At 41.8% G+C, this 20,671-nt stretch overlaps 2 protein-coding genes across 6 annotated transcripts in view; one reads left to right on the top strand and one right to left on the bottom strand.

Moving 5' to 3' along the window:
• Nucleotides 1-594: 594 nt before the first annotated feature.
• On the top strand, nt 595-8,463 carry cyp51 (cytochrome P450, family 51). The gene is made up of 10 exons (XM_080443049.1): nt 595-980; nt 1,236-1,334; nt 1,570-1,746; nt 1,844-1,970; nt 2,576-2,750; nt 3,157-3,276; nt 4,022-4,217; nt 5,061-5,156; nt 6,206-6,374; nt 6,671-8,463. Exons 1-10 carry the CDS (start codon nt 819-821, stop codon nt 6,847-6,849), a joined length of 1,500 nt encoding a protein of 499 aa, XP_080299175.1. The 5' UTR covers nt 595-818; the 3' UTR covers nt 6,850-8,463.
• Nucleotides 8,458-20,671, bottom strand: part of akap9 (A kinase (PRKA) anchor protein 9) — a 99,661-nt gene continuing 87,447 nt past the window's right edge. For 3 of the 5 annotated variants that reach the window (XM_080443044.1, XM_080443047.1, XM_080443048.1), the window contains 17 exons: nt 20,488-20,609; nt 20,051-20,236; nt 19,574-19,741; nt 19,147-19,252; nt 18,122-18,308; nt 17,659-17,809; nt 17,032-17,382; nt 15,185-15,487; nt 14,505-14,737; nt 13,828-13,930; nt 13,327-13,521; nt 12,729-12,929; nt 12,159-12,391; nt 11,392-11,486; nt 10,567-10,720; nt 9,897-10,027; nt 8,458-9,016 (listed from right to left, as the gene is read on the bottom strand). In XM_080443044.1, the coding sequence (XP_080299170.1) occupies nt 8,973-9,016; nt 9,897-10,027; nt 10,567-10,720; nt 11,392-11,486; nt 12,159-12,391; nt 12,729-12,929; nt 13,327-13,521; nt 13,828-13,930; nt 14,505-14,737; nt 15,185-15,487; nt 17,032-17,382; nt 17,659-17,809; nt 18,122-18,308; nt 19,147-19,252; nt 19,574-19,741; nt 20,051-20,236; nt 20,488-20,609 (2,963 nt within the window). In that variant the 3' untranslated portion in view covers nt 8,458-8,972. Of the gene's footprint in view, nt 9,017-9,211; nt 9,249-9,896; nt 10,028-10,566; nt 10,721-11,391; nt 11,487-12,158; nt 12,392-12,728; nt 12,930-13,326; nt 13,522-13,827; nt 13,931-14,504; nt 14,738-15,184; nt 15,488-17,031; nt 17,383-17,658; nt 17,810-18,121; nt 18,309-19,146; nt 19,253-19,573; nt 19,742-20,050; nt 20,237-20,487; nt 20,610-20,671 lie in introns of all 5 variants that reach the window. The other 2 variants (XM_080443046.1, XM_080443045.1) reach the window with 2 other exon arrangements.

The raw sequence follows: 20,671 nt of genomic DNA, 5'->3' as shown, positions 1-20,671 counted from the left end.
GGAAAATATTATACTTTTACTCCACTACAATTATTTGAAAACTTTAGTTACTAGATAATTTGTAGATTTTGATCATTATTACAAAACACACTAACCACTTCAGCCATGTATATATTTCGGCCATTTGAAAATAGCAGACCTACAAGCTCACAATGCGCATTGTAAGCTTGTAGATTTTCAAAATATTTTTTAATACATTTTTAACTTGAAATGGGACATTCTGCAGAATGAGTACTTTTACTTTTGGTACTTTAAGTACATTTTGATACCAATACTTCTGTACTTTTACTAAAGTAAATTTTGAATTCCGGACTTTTACTTGTAACTGAGTATTTCTACATTGCAGTATTGATACTTTTACTTAAGTAAAACATTTTAGTACTTTTACCACCACTGGCCTATCTGGGCCATGACAAGTAGTGACATCATATAGCCAGACATGGGTTCAGGTAGCGGCGGCCAATCACACTACAGAACGGCCCAAGTTGTTTGATGGACACGAAGACGGCAGCCAATAGAAAGCCTCGCTTGGTCAGGCGGGGGCAGGACTTTGTATTGACAGGTAGCCTAGGCTGTTACAGGCTGGAGGAAATATTAACAACAGCCTCTTCATTGTCATTTTAACAGTACTTTTGCATGCTTAGTGTTGCATGCAATGACGATCACTTTGAAGAACTGAAGTTATTCCTATTGGTCTCTGCGCTGGGAGAAGCAGGGAGCGTCGTCTCTGCGGAAAAACCTACGGATTAACCTTATTTCTTATTGTCCAGAAGTCGATTTTTGCTTGTGGGGTAAGATATCAAACCCAGTGAGTTCCAATGGCGTTGCCTTTATATCAGATCAGCAGCAAGCTGCTGGAAGACACCCTCTGGAAAGTGAGCGACAATCTGACATCAGTGGTCCTGGCAGCCTCAGTGATCACTCTGACTATAGGATATATATCTAAACTGTTACTGAAACAGTCGTGTGATAAAGATCTGGTAAGTTAATAACACATACAGAACATACAGTGTACACAAAATATAAATGTTTACATAGTTAACTATTTTATATATAGTTAAATATGTTATTATAATTGTTCTGTCTTAGTTTTCCCTGTATATGGTCTCATATGTGCATCATTTGGTGATCTGCCTGGTTTATGTTTTCCTTAAATAATATGCCAAAACAAATATATAGTTAACGAACAAGTGAAAATTTATATTCACATTTTTGTCTTGTCTTTGTTTCTATAGAAACCACCTCCATACATCCCCTCTTGGATTCCATTCCTGGGACATGCCATTGCATTTGGGAAAAGCCCCATTGAATTCCTTGAACAGGCATATGATAAAGTAAGTGATTAAAGTTTACTCTTGAGTCTTGAGTGCATTCAAAGGCATGCATAACTGAACCTATTATGGGGGGGGGGCTATTGTAAAGTAGCCTATAATATTCCCCCCTTCACAATTGAATCTTTGTAAGCTAGACAGTAGGCCTAAAATTCTCTCCATAGCCTCTCTATTTACTCTGTCTGAACAGTTTGAGGATCTTAAACCTGATTTCTTTGTGGTTCTTTTGTGGTCACAGTATGGGCCTGTATTTAGTTTTACAATGGTGGGCAGCACTTTCACCTACCTGCTGGGCAGTGAAGCAGCTGCACTGATGTTCAACAGCAAGAATGAAGACCTGAATGCTGAAGATGTCTACTCTAGACTGACCACTCCAGTCTTTGGCAAGGGAGTTGCCTACGATGTACCAAACCCTGTGAGTCAAATATAGCTGGTAAAATCACAGCAAGTTGAATAACTAACTGGGAGAGAAACAGATATTATCCTCATCTGCTACATTATACGTTTGACAGATCTTTCTGGAACAGAAGAAGATGTTGAAAACCGGGCTGAACATCGCTCATTTCAAACAACATGTCAAGGTCATCGAGGATGAGACCATTGAGTACTTTGAAAGATGGGGAGACAGTGGAGAGAAAAGTAAGATCTAATCATCCCTTCCATATAACTTTCTTTACTGCAACCTTCCATTGCTCGCTTTGATTTGTGTCATTGTAAAGCACTTTGGAACCAAAAGCCTAATCTATACTTTCTTGTACGACGTGTCAGTTACATTCGACGAGCAACACCATATGACGATGTATAAATTATGCTTTAGATTAAAGAGGTGATACAGAACATATAGACAAATTAGGGGTGCCGCAGTTAATCAAACGAATCGATTATTATTTTTTATAAAATAATCGATTTATAATCAATCCCTATTTTAGGCATGTCATTATAGGCGAAAAGTTCAAAGAAATGTATTGCTGATCTACAATGCGACGCGTTGTGAGTGGCTATTTTCACAAATTTTGCTTAACAGTGTTGTACAGCGAAGTTTTAAATAATGATTAAGAGGTTAATCGATTTGTTACATAAAAACTTCAAAAATATATAAACAAGAAACGTGCTTCTCTTTTATTCGATTAATCGAAAAAGTAATCGATTGAATAATCGCTAAGAAAATAATAGATAGTTTCAGCCCTAAAAAGAATGACTTCCTTTCTTACTTAGCCTGTCCCCATGTCTCTCCTTTTCATCAGATTTGTTTGAGTCCTTGGCTGAGCTGATCATCTTGACAGCCAGCGCTTGTCTCCATGGGCAGGAGATCCGCAGCATGCTGAATGAGCATGTGGCCCAGCTCTACGCTGACCTGGATGGAGGATTCAGTCATGAGGCCTGGCTTCTGCCGGGCTGGCTGCCCCTGCCCAGCTTCAGGTAGGACAGTGGTTCACAGACCTTTTAATTTCAATGACCGCCAGTTTGGTATGTATTAGTCCATGGACTCCCAGACCAATAAGGGTCGACTTGGATCCTAACCATCAATCATTTACATGGGGCGATTGGGGACCCCCTGGAACCCCTTCAAGGACCCCGGGGGTCCCCAGAACCCACTTTGAGAACCACTGAGGTAGGGTGAGGGCAAGTGACAGAGGTTGATTCACTCTTTACTCACGCACAGGACAAAGTCTACAAAGAACATTTATAACATGTTTATAACATTAGAAAAACAAAACATTACTTTAAGTATTTGAAGTCAGAAAAGCATAATTACCATTGTCTTTGAGAGATTGTCTATGAGGCTTGGACAAAATGGTTAAAATGCACTTGTCTCTCTTGACAGGCGGAGGGACAGAGCTCACACAGAGATCAAGAATATCTTCTTCAAGGTGATTCAGAAACGCAGGAAGTCCAGTGAGAAAGTGGATGACATCCTGCAAACTCTTATTGATGCCACCTACAAGTAAGAGGACATGAATCATTTAGTATTTGTACGCATGGATCATGTAGTCTTGAAATACTGCGGTATGACTGCACAGTTTCTAGGCTCATCCTGCTCAAATGTCTTTCTATATCTCAACACCGTACATGTCAACTCACTAGCAATAGTGAAAACTCTTAAACTGTTAGCGTAACAAAATTGTTTAATTTATAATGTCTCGACACTGACAGCATACAGTAATTAACCAATAAAAACTGACATGGCTAACAGAATGGAAATACATAGCATAAATCCGTGTTTGGATTTGGTTCACTGTCACACATCTCATAAAAGTGCCTTTGAGTCTGTAATTGTACTTCCTATTGAAATGATTAGCCATGTAGGATGTTTTAAAGGGATAGGTCACCCCCAAAATGACCTTTTTCTATCCCATGGAGACTTGAATTCATGGATAATTTGTAGTTTTTGTCGCATTCCTAAGCTAATAATTTGATGACCGGCAGAGGTTTTGATAGGAGACTCACTTGTATCTCCTACCGGAACCGCTGCCTACCAGTCCGCCGGTCATCAAATTAATGTCTTAGGAATGTGACAAAAACAAAAAAATATCCATGATTTCAAGTCTCCATGGGGTGACTAATCGGTGGGATTTTTTTGGGGAGGGGTGAACTATCCCTTTAATCTCACAGCTATACGGACTGTAAACATTTGACACAATAGTTTTAAGGAATAATATTTGAAACATCCCCATGTGTTCTCTTTTCAGAAATGGACAACCCCTGAACGACGGTGAGATAGCAGGGATGCTGATTGGTCTCCTCCTGGCGGGTCAACACACTTCCTCCACCACCAGCTCCTGGATGGGCTTCTACCTGGCCAAGGACAAGGAGCTCCAGAACCGCTGTTATGCTGAGCAGAAGGCCGTCTGCGGAGAGGACCTGCCTGTTCTGGAGTTGGACCAGGTACGGTTATGTCAAGAATCACGTGTACTGGTGGTCACGAAGCCCCCTCTTTCTATTTGCCTATATTACATACTATAGAAAGAAACAACACAGTACCTGCTTTCTCTTAAGAATTCTGTTTCACACACAGTGTATGAAATATATGTCTCAAATGGTCTTCCATGAAAGAGACAGACCATGTGGAAACCAGGTGAAAGCCAGGATTCACTTTCTGATTTCATTCACTTCAGTTATGAACGGGAGAATTAGGGTTACAGTCACACATGCGCTTAACACGCGTCAGAAACTTCCCCGTTCACTTCTATTCTATGGGAGCAAAGTGGTGGAGCTTCCTGTTGCGGCGTGTTGACGGCATCGATGCGCGTGAAGATCAACGTGTCTGAAGCTTTGAGTTCAACAAGAAGCTCCATCGTTGATCCCACTTGGCAGCCACTTTGCGTGTGGTTTTCTTTCAGTGAGCCAACCACGGCAACATAAGTCGAACAAACAACACGCCAGAAAACCGGCACCAAGTTGGCAAGACAACATGGGAAGTTAATGTGTCTGACACATCGGCATGCGTTGGCTACAAGGCTTCCTTAGCGGTCCTTAAAAAGTCTTAAAGGGAAACTTCACCAATGTTGACGACGTACATTCTGTATGCCCGACGATGTGTGATTGTTTAGCAACATCAACATTTTGTGGAGAAATATTTCTTTGCCACTACATTAAGTCGTTTGACACTTGTCGCTCCAAGCATAAATTGGCCTTTTCCTTTCTCTGCATGGTTGTGTGGTATATTGGAGGGTAGTGCAAAGTACTTGCTTACGCACTCCTAACCATGTTCATTGTTGTCCTCCTCAGCTGAAGGACCTCACCTTGCTGGACCGTTGTTTGAAGGAGACCCTGCGGTTGCGACCACCCATCATGACCATGATGAGGATGGCCCGCTCAACTCAGGTAAGAACAAACATCTAGTGAGGCTGAAGTCTAGTCCAGAACAATAAGAAGACTCGCTATGTGCCACGTTGAAACTTGCAACCACTTGCCACAGAATCCCCAAAACTTTTGTTTGCAAAATTCTAATACTGGACAGTCCACATCAAGGCGAGATCATTTACTGATTCCATAGCATGTCAACTTATTTTATTATATTGTGTATACTGTATAGTAAATTGTAGGCTATACTTTTATATAAAAACATTAAGTAGCTAGCTATACACTCTCCCTAACTTCTTCTCGCTTGCTCTTGTTTGCTCGCTCTCTTCTTCTCTCTCCCTCTATAAAAAAAGTGTGTGTGTGAGAAAGACAGCAAGAGGGGGGGACAACATGTTGATGCCATTACATTGGTTTGTGAGATCAGAAATACGTTGCGTTGCTTGCGATTCGACAAGTTGAATCTCTTGCAAATCAATCAGCCGACCTGAAACAGGGTGATTCAGACTGTTGCGAGTCTTGCGACTATTCTCTGCAACGCTCTAAAAACTAGGTTTTAGGGGCTGCTGTTACTGATACCTGTTGTTCCTCTACATTAGTAATACCCATAGCATGTCACTAGGATGGAATCAGATTACAGTGCATCACATGTGTTGTGCCTCTTTTTGCTTGGCCACGAGATTCACTATGAATAACTGAATTTATTGAATTTTATACATACAAACAAGGTAATTATTTAGAAGATCCATTCATTTCTTTGCCGTTAATTCATTTTCTACATCTGATTTTCATGACTCAATTTCTTGACATTAATAACATGATTTAAAAATCATTCATTGTTAACACTTCTCTTTTGGCTTATTGTGTAGAACAGTGGTTATGGGGGTCCTTGAAATTAAAACGTTTGAGAACCACTGATGTAGAAGCATATTCTTAACATATTCTTTAGCTATTAAAAGTATACTGTACGTTGGCATATGATGGTATAACTTGTCAAAAAATAGCAGATTTTCAAGTGAAAAACATGACGCGATATGTGCCTATAACCACATCTTCCGCTGTGTTTTTCCCAGACTGCGTCAGGTTACACCATCCCAGTGGGCCACCAGGTCTGTGTGTCTCCCACAGTCAACCACCGTTTACACGACACCTGGAGTGAGAGGATGGAGTTCAACCCCGACCGCTACCTCAATGACAACCCTGCTGCCGGGGAGAAGTTTGCCTACGTGCCTTTTGGAGCTGGTGAGATCAATTAGTTTAACCATTTAATCGTCTCTTCTTAAAGAGAGTAAAGAGTAAAACAGACCCGAGTTACAAATGTACTTGGATCGCTTTTCACCGAATGTTCACCTTTTATGCCCACAATAGAGACACTAGGTTTATGGGGTTAAGAATAAACTGCTATGTCAGTGCGTGAGACCAATTGCAGGAGTCTGAAATACAAAAACACTAAGCCATCTTGCAGACAAATAAATGAATTCTGTACTTTAAATAATAATTCAAATATGATACAAATAATCCTTTCTGCATCCCTGTAGGTCGACACCGCTGCATCGGGGAGAACTTTGCCTACGTCCAAATCAAAACCATCTGGTCAACCATGCTGCGCAAGTATGAATTCGACTTGGTGGATGACTACTTCCCCACCATCAACTACACAACAATGATACACACCCCAAACAACCCTGTTATCAGATACAAGAGGAGGCAACACTGAGACGGAGGTGGAGACAGTTGGAGGAGTCGAGGGATAGTGACATGAGGATAGTCTTTCTGCTTGCTTTCAAAGAGAGACGGCAAACTCTTAATGGGACTTGGAACATTCAGATGATTTAGATCAGGTGTGTCAAACTCATATTACGTCGCCGGCCAGATTGGCCAAAATGCGACTTCGTGATCTGATGACCTTTTGACTGTGCATGCACGTGTGCCGTGCATGCTCCCAATGTTCAAAGGCACAAATGGCCACAAAATGGTTACAGGAGAACACAAAAAACATGCTGGGTAACTTTCTTAGGCTAGTTATTTCATTTTTATTTTCATTATGGTTCAAATCAGAAGCCTGATGGTCTATAAACATACTGAAACTTTTTTTCCCTTCATTAGAGATTTAGTTCACTATTGATTTTAAGTAGAAGCCAGATCAGAATAATACCTTCACACGTACCCAAACACGTAGCCTAGTTTAATTCAGATGATAAAATAAATGATAAATGCCACTATGTTAATGGAATGTTCTTGGTAACTTTGATTAAATCTTAATCATGCTAAGCACATTTTATGAATGAGGTTGAAGTGTGCTAGAGAACCAACATGCGCAATTGCTTTGTGGCCTACCTAGATTCACCAGTAAGTGGCGCTATATAATAAGTAATAAGAGTGCTCAGGTGGGAAAAGTCAGCAACAGTGGTACTTTGCACCAGTGAGTACAACAACAATGTTGATCATGATAGTCCAACTTAAAAAACGTAGCCTAATTGAATTGTTTGAGCACAGCCTCTGCCCAACCAGTGTATTTCAATGTGTCAGTGTTTACACAGTGGGTTGTTAGCTGCTGCCTTAATTGTTTTCAATTGTTGTCAATAATCATACAATGGCAGCTTTGACAGCGGCAAGTGGGAGAGCACTGCTGCAACAGATAGAGAACTGGACATCATACACAAACCATCTTGTGGGGCAGCTTGGCCAGCTTCTCGGGCCAGTAGTTTGACACCCCAGATCTAGATGATTGTGCTGCATCCTGTCTAGATGTGAAAACTTGAAGTTTGTGGCATTTTTGCTTCATGTCCAATCTGAAGTCTGTCCTATTTTCTTTTCATGCTTTAATACAAGGCCTGAAATATCCACACACTGGATAAATACTGGAGGTGGATAGGCTGTTAATGAGAGTACATTATGACATATGTCACTGGAATTGATATTCACAATGTGAATCATTTTAAGAAATGGAATGGTAGAGTAGTTTTGACCTGATGCAGTGCCTTGCTGGTGGGGAAACACCTCTGGTGATTTAATCAAGAGTTGGAAGCCATGGCCCTTATACTGCATAATTAGTTTTTGTTGATGGGGTGTGTGGGGGTAGTTGTTTGCTTTATTATTTAGTCATCGAGTTCCATTAATGAAAACCATTGATGGTGTTGCACGGTCAATGTCAACCATTCATTTGTTTCTTAACAATATTTGTTTCCACCCATACTTTCCTTCATTTTCATTGTTGAAGTTGATTTGACTTTACTTGTTAGACAAAACTGATTTCACTGTGGAGTAAGTTGAATAAAAATGATTGTTTGTTGCTTAAACCTGAGGGAAATAAAAAAATATATACTTTCAAATATTATAGTCATCTTTATTTCAGTTTTTGACAAAATACCCAGAAAATTCAAAGAGGCTACCCGTTACAAAAATACGTTCTCTACAAATGTCCTCTGTAGTCTGTCTGAGAAACCGGGCTAAACAAAACACAGTGTAGTGTATAATATCCAGTAGCAGCCTCCTTAACAATGAAGCCAAACATTCTCTACATAAAGTTCCACCCATACAACAACACATACACAGTATAAATTAATTAAGGGTTTTTTAAATTAGCATTTGACAAATATATACGATTGCTGTTCATCCACAACAAAGAGGCAGATCAAATTACAAACATAGCTGTTTTCGAGTGCTGGCGACAAAAGCCTGATTATGAGATGTCATACATTAAAACAAAAAAAGGGAAGAGGGGTTTGGTCCACATGGAATATATTGTCCACACCATAATGATACAAAACAGCAGAGCGCTCAGCACAAGAAAAGGCAACTGAGTTTCTTCAAGCCAGTTCCAAAGTAACGTAGAAACGTCTATCTTCTCAAGCCAAAGTGCAATTGAGTATATGAGGAAGACCCTGTAGAGAAACAGAGAGAATACAAATGAAAAAGACAATCTCCTCCATTAAAGACAAGCAACAGGTCATTTAAAATTCAAATAATATGAAAAAACTGTACCTATGTTATAACTTGGCAATCGCATAAACAATAAATATGTTATATACATCTTGGAAGTCTGTGTTCTAAATCTGCCCCGCCCCCTTTTCACATACTCATGTTTGTGATGTCAGGAGTGGAAGGAGATCTGACCTATAAACAAATACAAGGAAACTTTTTGATGTTTTTCTTTTTCTAGCATTTATGCTTTATTTTGATAGCAACAGTAAGAGAGAGACAGGAAAGGCGGACAGACAGCAGGGGAATGACACACAGCAAACATTCTGGCAGGCCGGGATTTGAACAGGGGACATTTTGCACCCATGTGGTATGCTGCTTAACCATTCGCATCAGGTCGCAAATCATTAATATACATTTAACTTCACAGTTAGCAGTAGAAAGGCTTTCAGAACATTGCAAACAGAGCTAGCTTTGAATGCTATACATTTATAGGCCATTATTGTACCCAGTACAATCAATACTGTATGTACAACTAGCAACTTCCTCCACTCATGATGTCATGACCCTTCAATTCCATTCTGCTACCTGTACAGCTGCCTTTTCAGAACTTTTCCTTCTAAGTAGTTTCCATATAATTATATGTAAGAAAAAGGAACTGAAATTACGTTATTTTTGTTGCACTACCTTTAACTCGTACCTCCGTCCAATATGATAAACAAAAATGTGTTGTATACAGTATATAAAACTGTTTTTACTTGAGTGTTTTCAAGTAGATAACTTCAGTAATTCATTGGAAATAATAATAATTCTGCACACACTAACAATGTCACAGACACCTACCTGATGTGACACTCCCCAGCCTCCTCTGCAGGGCCTCCAGTCTGGAGATGTAGTCAGTGAGTGCTCGGTCAGGGTCGTAGTTCTGCAGGTGGGAGCAGCTCAGGGCACCAGCGTCCACAGCCAAGTGAAATCTGTTCAACACAATAACAGCAAATGACACCTTAAAGCCTGATTCACTCTTTGTCGCATGCATGTCGAACATAGCCGACCAACAAGCTCGCTGTGAGCTTGTAGGTCTGCTATTTTCAGCGTGACACTGTTGTGAAATGAAGTATTAATCAGGCTTTACAGTAAGATAAAACACACGTCCTTTTTAGGTTACTGTATATTAACTCCAATTTGTCACTCAGTCTTCCCTTTGATTTTCCAAGAAAAAATCGATTAGCTTATTGAAAATTTGGTTTATTTTTACTTAAAACTCCCAAAAACCTCTATTCACTGGGTCAAGTTTATTAAAATGATTTAAATAAATGTTCATGAAGCACTTAAGAAAACTACTGTAACAGGTGAATCACATTTCCAGAATGTGCTGTGCATCTCTTCTGAGCTACATGTCCAGGGCAGGCATTATAGTATGAATGCTATAAACCCTTACAGGGGACAATTTGGTTCTATTTACATACTCTCTGAGTCAAACTAACTGATTTGACAGTGTAGTGAGCAGCCGTACCTGTGCTGTGTGGACGAAACCGCAGATCTGGGTGACTCTCGTCCACTACGCCCCCTGCTGCTGCTGCTGCAGCCTCCCCCTCCTCCACCTCTGTCCCGATAAACATCCACACTCCCTGGGTGGAGATGATAGGGCGACTCCCTTGTCTCCGTGCCTGGGAACCACCAAGAAATGAATTGATCAGCCTTTGTTTAATATCTCAAGACAGCAGAATCTGTCAGCACCACTGCCTTAAAAAACATAATGTAGTGTTGTTGTTAGTAGGAATAAGCACAGAAGCACCCAGGAGGAAGTCTACTATAAAAGGGGAGGAGCCAAACCGAGTTCCTGTCTCTACACAAAAAAGGAGGTGTTGCCCCCAGAGGTAAAAACACGAAATGGGTTCCCAGATTGGCCTTTGTTTAACCGCATGAGCCATATTCTGGGCATGTCTTAACCCATTTAGACATGAGGCCGATTCTAAAAACGCCTTCTAAATCCTGACCTAAGTTTTCTGAAAAACTTCAAATATTTATTCAAAATTTACAAAAAATGGATGTTGCTATATACTGCACATAGCAACAGGAACCCCAAAAGGGGGTTCCCATCCTGAAAGGTATAGTTACAAATAGGGGTTCCCGCCCAAAATGGGTTAACAGGCGAACAGGCAGAACGTTCAGCAAAAATAGCAGATGTACAAGCTGTCAATGAAGTGTACAGGGTTTAAGTGGTTAAACATAAGTTTCATGTTACGGTCTCCTATGCGAGAGCACAGAAATTTTTTCCACTCTACTTGCTCAAGTCATCTAGTGTCTAGATGCCTTGAGCCTTCTTAAAAAAAGGTACCTATTGTCTGTCCGACTCCATTCTTTTTGATGCTGGTGGAGGTAAAGGAGCCCGTCCCTGTTGCTTTCTGCCATCGCTTAACCAGAAAACGCATTCTGAAAGGCAAGGTAAATGTATTTGTATAGCACATTTCATACACAAAGGCGTTTAACAAGATATAAAGTATAGAACAAAACTAAATAGTGAATAAAAAAGAGATTCCAAACAGAAATTACAAAGTGTTTCACAATACAAAACAAAATTATAATACAAATTTGAAAAGTGCTTTACATACTGTACACAAGAGGAATGAAAAGCAAACAAGCAATTTAAACATAAAATCAATATCAAAACATACTAAAATATTCAAGAAAAATACAGGCAGAGGAGAACATAAAAAGTTTTAGCCTGGATTTAAAAGTGGTCAAGAATCAGGGCTTTTCCAACTACAGTATGTACAGCATACTGTAGTAACTAAATGCTGTCTCACCATGTCTAGTTTTAAGTTAGCGGACTTCCAGATGACCTGAGATGTCACCTGGGACTGGTGAGACAGAGACTAAAATTATTAGTTTTGACGAGATGATAATGACAATAAGATGATTAAGAATACTACAGAACTGGCTTTGGCTAAGAATACCTCTACACACTGCTGCAATATCCATTACTGTTCTTTTATCTCCACTGAAAGTATAAAGATATGCATAGCGGGCATAGAGACCATGCTTGTTGACACCACAGCCCCTGTATTCCCTCCCTGGAGATCCCATAGACCACGCGTTCCCTACCTGGAGAGGGCGATAGAGACTCGGACGGCAGATCGGAAGCGCGTAAGGCCCCGGCGGCGCTGGCTGAGGGATTCCAGGCTGGAGGATGACGGCCGGCCGCCCATCCGGGAGATTAGTGACAGCGTGGCTTCCTCACACTCCTGGAAGCCACCCAGCAGTAATAGCAGGTACTTCTTCTGGTAGATCAGTGCCTTGCGGAAGCTCTCTGACCGCAGATATTTCCCATACATCCTCTGGAGACAGGAGAAGAATGGGGGGGGATGTTACTCTATTGCAAGCAAGCGGTCTTTGCATTATGTTGCTTTATTTACTACCCCTAACTGGTGAGAAGGTGCTGTTGTTAACTGGCACTAAAGCCGTATTGGGCACTGTCGAGTGTCAGTTATGCATATTCAACCAGAAACCCTTCAGATAATAATCAAACTACACTGTAATATCTTGTGTTAATATGTAAAAATTTACTCTTACGGGTCAATTAATTTAACTCAGTTAAATTAAACACCAAATATATTGCAGTGTTCTATGTCAGCACCTGCAGTCAATAATGTGTAAATTCATCATGAAGCTAACCTTCAGAGCTGCGTTGTCAGCCTCAGGTCCAGTCATGTCTCTCAAGGCTTCAGTCCTGATCTCTCCCTTGAGGCGAGTCACTTGGGCCTGGGTCATTTGCAGAGACTTCTCCAGGCGCTCCCTCTCCCGGGACCATGCCTCCCGCTCCTGGGAGAGCAGGTTGCCTGCAGGGTCTTTGGTTGTCCCTCTCCTGCTGCCAGACTACAGGGAGAAATATGGTTACTTAAGTCAGAATTGTTTTGCTTTATATCTCACAAATCTAAATATTTCTCACACAATTATTTTATCTCTCAGAATTGTTTTTCTTGTAACTGCACACATGTGAGAATTGATTGCTTGATTGATTTATTAGCCAAATGAATAAATAATTGGAATTGTGAGAAAAGAAATCACAATTCAGGCCTTATTCAATGGTGGAAATGGGCTTCCATATATATACATGTGGCACAGAGGCAGATGATACCCCAACTAGAAAATGTCAGTATGAATTGCTCCAAATGTACAGTAATGTTAAAACCAACTTCTGTTACTATATGTCCTTTGTCTCAGTCCAGATCTCAGAGCCACGTATAACTAAATATATCTGTGATACACTTACGCCGTCTCCTGATCCCAGGCCAGCCTGGCGGTATCGGCGGAGCTCCTCCTCCAGGCGGAGTATCTGGTTCCGCAGATCGTTCTTCTCTTCAGTCAGACGGCTGACGAAGCCCGTCAGCTCTGCATTCTGCCTCAGCAGACGCTCTGTCAGGGTGCTGGAGGTGCTAGAGGAAGCTCCCAGCTGGAGGGCTGTGCTCTGGAGACACAGACGCATACATACAAATACAGAGGATTAGCTGTCGCCACCAGACCTGGATAAAAGTGGGAACTCAATATAGTTCACTGATTTGAAACAATACGGATAAACCATAATTAGCAACTGATTTAGGAAGTGAAGCTTTGAAGATAATGATATTTCTATTAGTATTATTTGGTAATTTGTGTACATCTCTGTAAAAAATAGGCCACAGTGTCCATCAACAGAGAAGGCGGGAGAGTCACAGCACAAAAATGATAACATAGATTAATGAAACAATGAAAATCCAAACATTTCAATCCTAACCTCAGGGGCAGAGGGCAACTCTGGGGACTGCTGCAGCATAGTGATGACCTCATCAATGTTGGACCGCAACCAAGACAGGTCTTCACTGTTCACCTCTGTTAGTCTATATACACAGTGTAGACATACAGTAGCAGGTATCAGTCAAAGATTTCATGTACCTTCTGCAAGCTGTAGCTTCTACACGTGTCCTGCATATCATTTTTCAATAAGTATGGATTATCAAATGCCAGGGTTTTCTTGAAACAAACAGATGTCAACATTTACACAATACACATATCTCAATGTTTTATCAGTCTCATAAATTATGTCACCATTTCTCAACATGTGAAGCGGGGACCTCAAGGGATCCAAATGGACCCTTACGGGCCAGTAACTCTGAGAGTGTACACATGTACGGTCTCCAGGGGAGTAGGGGTCTAAATGGACCCTTACAGATTTGTAACTCTGAGAGTGCCCTCACCAAATGGAGTTGGTTACATTTGCACACTCTCAGAGTTAAATTAACACTGAGCATTTGACAGTGTAGTTTGGGGTCTAAGAGATAACCAATTACACACTCCGAGTTACATTTGGACCACTGGTGGTACACAGACCAGACTTTGAAAAACAACGAATTATGTGATAAATGAACATGTACAGTAAATAAACGCTACTCCAGCAAAAAAATAATCACATACCTTCCAGTGGCCTGGCTGGCCATAGTGTGGATCTTGGAGGCAACAGTGTGCAGCTTGCCCAGGACCCTGTCGGTAGTGCATGCAGGGCTGACATGTGGTCCACCAGAGGCTGCTGTCCTGGTGGCCTCCAGAAGGCTGGCCGAGGCAGAGTGGAGCGCCGGAGCATCGCCGCTCTTCTGCTGGAGCACCCAGTCTTTGGTGCGGTCGGCGGAATCGCTGTGCCTGATGGCCTGCTGTTTAGACAAACACTGCATTGTTAAACAGCGTTATAGTGAAGCATTATTGAACAGTGCTATTGATAGTTTTATAAAAGTGTTATTTAAAGCATGTAGCCAGTAAGTAAACCAGCATTTATTAAAGATGGGACAATCAATACACATCTAGATTTGGAGTCAGAAACTATTTGCTTGACAGTTTACTGTTCTTTTCCCCATTAATGTTCTAGGTTAAGAAAAAAAAGGTTAAGGTCCAGCAAGAATGACATTTTCTTTCTAATTTAAGCTCCAAAATTATTATTATTACAACTATACAAATGACATAAAATACCCATGAAGTGATGAGTTAATGAGGGAGTACATGATCGTATCAACACTATCAAATCCACTCCAGAGTGTTAATCCAACACTCTCAGAGTTAAATTAACACTCAGGATTTTACTGTGCATGAGGGCTGACACTCACACTGTAGCCATCAACGTGATCTGGTCCACCTCCGGCACTCTCTCCCAATCTCAGCTGTCCCAACTGTGCCACTCTTTCCTCCAGTTTCTCCTTTTCCTCCTCCAGACTCCTCATCCTCTCCACCTCTCTCTCCAGCTGGGCCTGGGTCTCCTCCAGCCGCGTCTCCAGGCTCTGCAGCTGAGATCGGGCCTCCTGCAGCGCCTCCTGGTCCCGTCTTGATCTTTGAGCTGTCAAGCTCAGTTCCTCCTCGCGTCTCACCGCCTCCAGCTTCTGGGCCTCCACCTCACCCAGGAGATGTACCACCTACAGTAAAAAAAACATCACCTTTCAGCCTACTCCGTTTTTTGGGCGGTGAAACCGCCCCTATATGTGAGGTTTGGATATTTGCACACCAAATCCTGCGCTGTGATTGGCCACCAGTGTACCCCCCTAACCCTGCACCGTGATTGGCCAATCACAGTCTATTCAGGACTGTGATTGGCTAGGGAAACATGACAATTGTGCATAGCCCTATAAATAGGACTATGCACCTAAAAAAAACACATTTATGTTTTTTTTTAAGTTAGGGGTGTTGGTCCACAATATTACTTTTCTTTAAGTGAACTTCCATCACTGTGATGACCACTGTGACCACACCGCCCACTTCACACTGGGTGTGATTTTTTCTTTTTTTCCAACAAAAGCTTATTTACGATTTTAGAATGTAAATACCAAATTTCATAAATATCAACCGATATTTAGGTATATACAACAATAATATGTTAACTTAGAGACAAAGCACAAGTGAGATGCCTTAAATTCCAATTTGGGTGATTGTATTTAATGAAAATGATCACTTGTATCTCTCTCTCTATACTAATCCATGTCAATTCAGTCCTTTGATAGCCAGTAACTAAAAAACAAATAAAGACTCCACTAGGTGGCGATATTAGCCAACAGACCCTTGAGTAACTGGCCTGCACTTAACAGCAAGGAAGTGTCAATATTGGCACCAAAATGAACAGAATAGACCATATTCACACAGCGGCCATATTGGAATTTAACATTGAAAGTGCCGCCACCCGGGGTGGCTACTTTCATTGACTTCATAGAAACATGGCCGCCGTGTGAATATGGTCTATTAAGCATCTGAAATTGGATGTGTCTTTTGCTATCTCAAAACCATGTGAATTATCGTCCATTTATGGGGAATGCATGGAAAATAACTGCAAGGTAAAAGCAACATAAAATTTAGAAAATGACATACAGTATGATGCAAGATTAATTTAAAAACATCAGAACGGCACAGGATGAATTACAAAACAATGACGCTACCTACATACAGTATATGCCTACATAATTGTTAGACGCTTCTATTAAACCACTCTAAACCCAACTGTGGGCAGTTACATTTGTAGAATGATGTTTTGAGGTATTTGTTGAGTCAGCTCAATCAGAAACTACCACCATAATCCTGACAATTAAAGCAATACTCGCAATATCGTAGCTCTATAACAAAAATACCCTCTTCTTATGTTGTATTTGGAGTGTAGCCAGATGATCTGAGATGCCTGCCTACTGATATACGGTGTATGTTGACATATAATTCAATGTAGGGGCTAAAACTGGGTGGAAATAATTCTGAGATTTTAAAATCTCAGAACCAATGCAAAGACTTCAGGCCGGGTGGTCTTTCATATTGGATCGGTGTCAAGATTAGTTTTCAAAGCAGTAGGCGTAGGTTAGTTAGCACTGGTTTTCTCCGCTGTCCAAGCCCACAGATTTCCACAGACATATCAGATCTCTGATGGTCTGGCTACACAAGACTATATTTGCAGCAGTTATGTTGTGAATGTCAGCTCTCCTACCTGTGTGTGCTTGTCATCCAGCTCCCTCTGTAGCCTTTCCAGCACGGTCCCCTCCTCTTGCACCTCCAGTCCGCTCCTGTGCTCCTCCAGCCCTGCTTCAGCGGAGGGACCACCCTCTGAGGAGACACCTGTGCGCAGCTCCCTCTCTCTCCCCAGGGCGCTCCTCACCTCCTGAGCCTTGGCCCGCTCGGTCTCTAGCTGCACTTGGAGCTCCTGGAGGCGTCGGTGGAGACCCAGACGCTCCTGCTCGGCCTCGTGGGAGAGCCGGGAGGAGGCCTGGCGCTCCTGCTCCAGAGCCGAGGTCAGTTGGGCCACATGGCTCTGCTCCTCTCCCAGGGTGATATGGAGGTCCTTGGGGGAAAAAATATGAGTTTATGCTTTCAGCATTTACAAGACGCCATCAAAACACAGGTTTTGTAAAGGATAGAATACTGGGAAATGAAAAACATAGAAAATACCTAAAAACTTAGATTGTGGATATATAATACTTAAAGGATAAAATATGGTAAATAGAGAAAAGCTTGGATTTGTATTTATTATATTTGCCTAGGTGACAGCTGTCTATGAGCTGTCTGTCAGTGTGAATAAAACCCATTTCCACACTTACGCAGAGAACAGAGTTCTTACCTCCAGTTGTTCTCGCTCGCTGTCCTCCTTCCTGCCAGTTCTGCACCTCTCCTTCTCTGTGGCCCACTGCAGCTCTCTGCTCTTCTTGTGCTCCTCTGACAGCTGGTCGGTGAGCAGGTGCACCTCAGAGGCCTTCTGGGACACCTCCGTCCTGTTGACAACAGGACATTATGCTTACTAGAGGCTGTTTTGACCAAACAAGCACAAATTAAGTCAGAATTGAGGATGGCTGAAAGGAGCTTCTTTTAATGTCTGTCTGAACCTAAAGTAAACAGCGCTATTGTAGAGATAATTGATCATATACACATGGCGGCCATTCTGCTCTTACACCATACTCAGGGGATGCTAAATAGGGAATGGTGTGTGTGTGTGTGTGTGTGTGTGTGTGTGTGTGTGTGTGTGTGTGTGTGTGTGTGTGTGTGTGTGTGTGTGTGTGTGTGTGAGTGTGAGTGAGAGCTCTAACCTGAGCATATCCAGCTCTTTGAGGTGTTTGTGCTGAGTCTTTAATGTGGTCTCCAGCTCCAGTTTGGTCTGTGCCAGCTCTCCCTTCAGCTCCTCCATCAGCAGCACGTCAGCCTCTGCCACGCCACCGGCACCTGCTCTCTTCCTCTGCTCCTCGAGATCAACCGCTAACACTGCAGGCTGGAGGCCTGGACCACAGAGCAAGTAGAAGATTCATTATGGCTTCAGGTGCCCCCATTCACACTGCATCAGGCTGTCTATCCCATATAGTAGTTAGTTGACCGAGTATTATCCATTCAGTATGTGTAGACAATTACCGGTACATGTTATTTGGAGCATAATGTAATGATGGCAAAATAATGGATTATGAAACATGCTAGGAGTGAAATGATTATTGAATCAATCCACAGGAAATCTATAAAAAAAAAAGAATTGTAATCAAATAATTGGTTTAATGCGAATACGTGATATCATATTGTATAAATGTTTAATGTGTGTTATTTACAGTTGGGTGAATGTGAATGCTTGTCTTTGTTTCTCATTATGAAATGAAAACCTGAAAATGTTTTAGACTTTTACCATCGTTTTATCGACTAAATTAATCACAGTAGATTAATCACTTAAACCATATACTGTACAGTATGCTGTATTTTGCTGACCAGGGTCCCCCAGGGGTCTGTACTTACGTTTTTCCCTCTGCACTATTTTCCCTCTACACCAAATCTCTTTGACAACAGGTGATCCACAAGCTCACAACGCATCGCAATGTGACGTGTTGTAAGCTTGTAGATCTGCTATTTTCACAGAATGTCTTTTATGACATGCTCAGAATAGGGATAGTGGGTTTAATGTACGTAAATCGAATAATTAAAAAATCTGTCCACAGATGCCGCATTAATCTCATATTATGGTGATGATGCGTGACTGATCATTGTAAGAACAAGTGTAAGAACTAAATAAGTGTAATAAAACATAATTATGCAGGAGAATGAGGGTGTGGTTGGCCGGGGATCATGAACTACAGACCTTGGTGAATTTGCTCCATTTGAGCCCGGAGCTGACGGACCTCAGAGATGAGACTGGACCTGTCTGCTGTGTGGAGAGAACCCATGGCCTCTCTGTGCTGGGCATCCTACAGAAGGAACGCAAACACAAAGGCACACAAAGTTTGTTTATGAGGGGAAATAACACAGGTACTATGCCCATTAAGAAGTTCTCACAAAATGGAAATTCAGGAGTGTGAGACTAAATGCAGCAATTTATTTTACTCCTAATAACTGCTTATATACTTATTTTAAGAGTACGTTTAAAAATGAACTTCAGGTTGCTTGTAATAGTCACAAAATAATGTGTACTATTGAACAGCCCTATTCTCTTTAAATTTAGGATAGCAACAAAGGGACAAAAGACAGTAAAACATATAATAAAGTGTATGTTGTAAGTAGTTAGTGACCTGTTCAGCCAGCCTGCGCTCCAGCTGGTTGAGGTGGATGATGGCATCACTGGTGTCCAGTAGGTCCAGCTGACTGTAGAGGGCGCTCTTCAACACGCTACGCTCCCTCACAAACACCTGTTGCACGGCAGCCAGGAGCTCCCCACGCCAGTCCACACCGCCTGGGGTCTGGGGATACACACACACATAATCATACCAATTTAGAATTTTGGCATTTAGCAGACAAACAAGAAATACTGTAGCACAGTGGGAACATTAATAAACAGAGGAGATCAACTCTTGATAAGAACATCGTCTGATGTAAGTGTATAAAATACAAATGTATATTTAGTGGAGACTAAGCATGCATCATAACAAGACAAGATAGAGTTTATAACGCCTAATTTATGCTCTGTTGCAGTACGGTGTCACACGCCAAAAATAGCTGACCTACAAGCACACAACGTGTCGCGGAAGTATGAATCTGAAATCTTTTACCTGTGTTTCCCTATGTGTCTGCATCTGGGTGATGAGGCCTTTCAGGGAGTCCACAGTTGCCAGCAGGGCGTCTCTCTCCTTGATCCAACCTGGGGCGTGGTGGAGCTGGCTTGGAGGCTCACCCTCGGGAAGCTCTGATAGAGACAGTACCTGCATGCCCTCCTGGTGAACCTCCCGGAGCAGCGTCTGAGTATGCAGAGAGACCACACAAACACACAGGTATCATGAAACGTTTACGTTCATTCTCCTGTGAAACCTTTTGTACACTATCAAATCAATAAGGAATAATGGATTGCAAAATCATTGTTGCACCTGAGAAATATGATTTAAGAGTAGACATACATGTCCAGATTATGCCTGGGTACCTGCCAAACCCATCATCCATGACCGTAACTGACCCGTATTTGGCTGGATTATATACCAAGTTTCAGTCGTACCTTGATTTTGTCAGGCAGGGGATCGTCTGTCTCTATCCTGGCTCCCTCAGGGGTCGTCCTAAACTCATGCTGCAGGTTGGGGAGGTCGTAACCAGTCCTCTGGCTGTAGTCCGAACTGCTGTCTGCAAAGTGACACGAGCACTCTTGAAACAGCTGTGAACACTTTCAGCAATATCAATACAGA

The sequence above is a fragment of the Gymnoscopelus braueri genome (genome assembly GCF_963280865.1).
Source record: "Gymnoscopelus braueri genome assembly, chromosome: 11".
NCBI classification, from domain to species: domain Eukaryota; kingdom Metazoa; phylum Chordata; class Actinopteri; order Myctophiformes; family Myctophidae; genus Gymnoscopelus; species Gymnoscopelus braueri.
The sequence above is the reverse complement of the archived record's forward strand: the minus strand, read 5'-3'. Positions and strand labels throughout refer to the sequence as shown.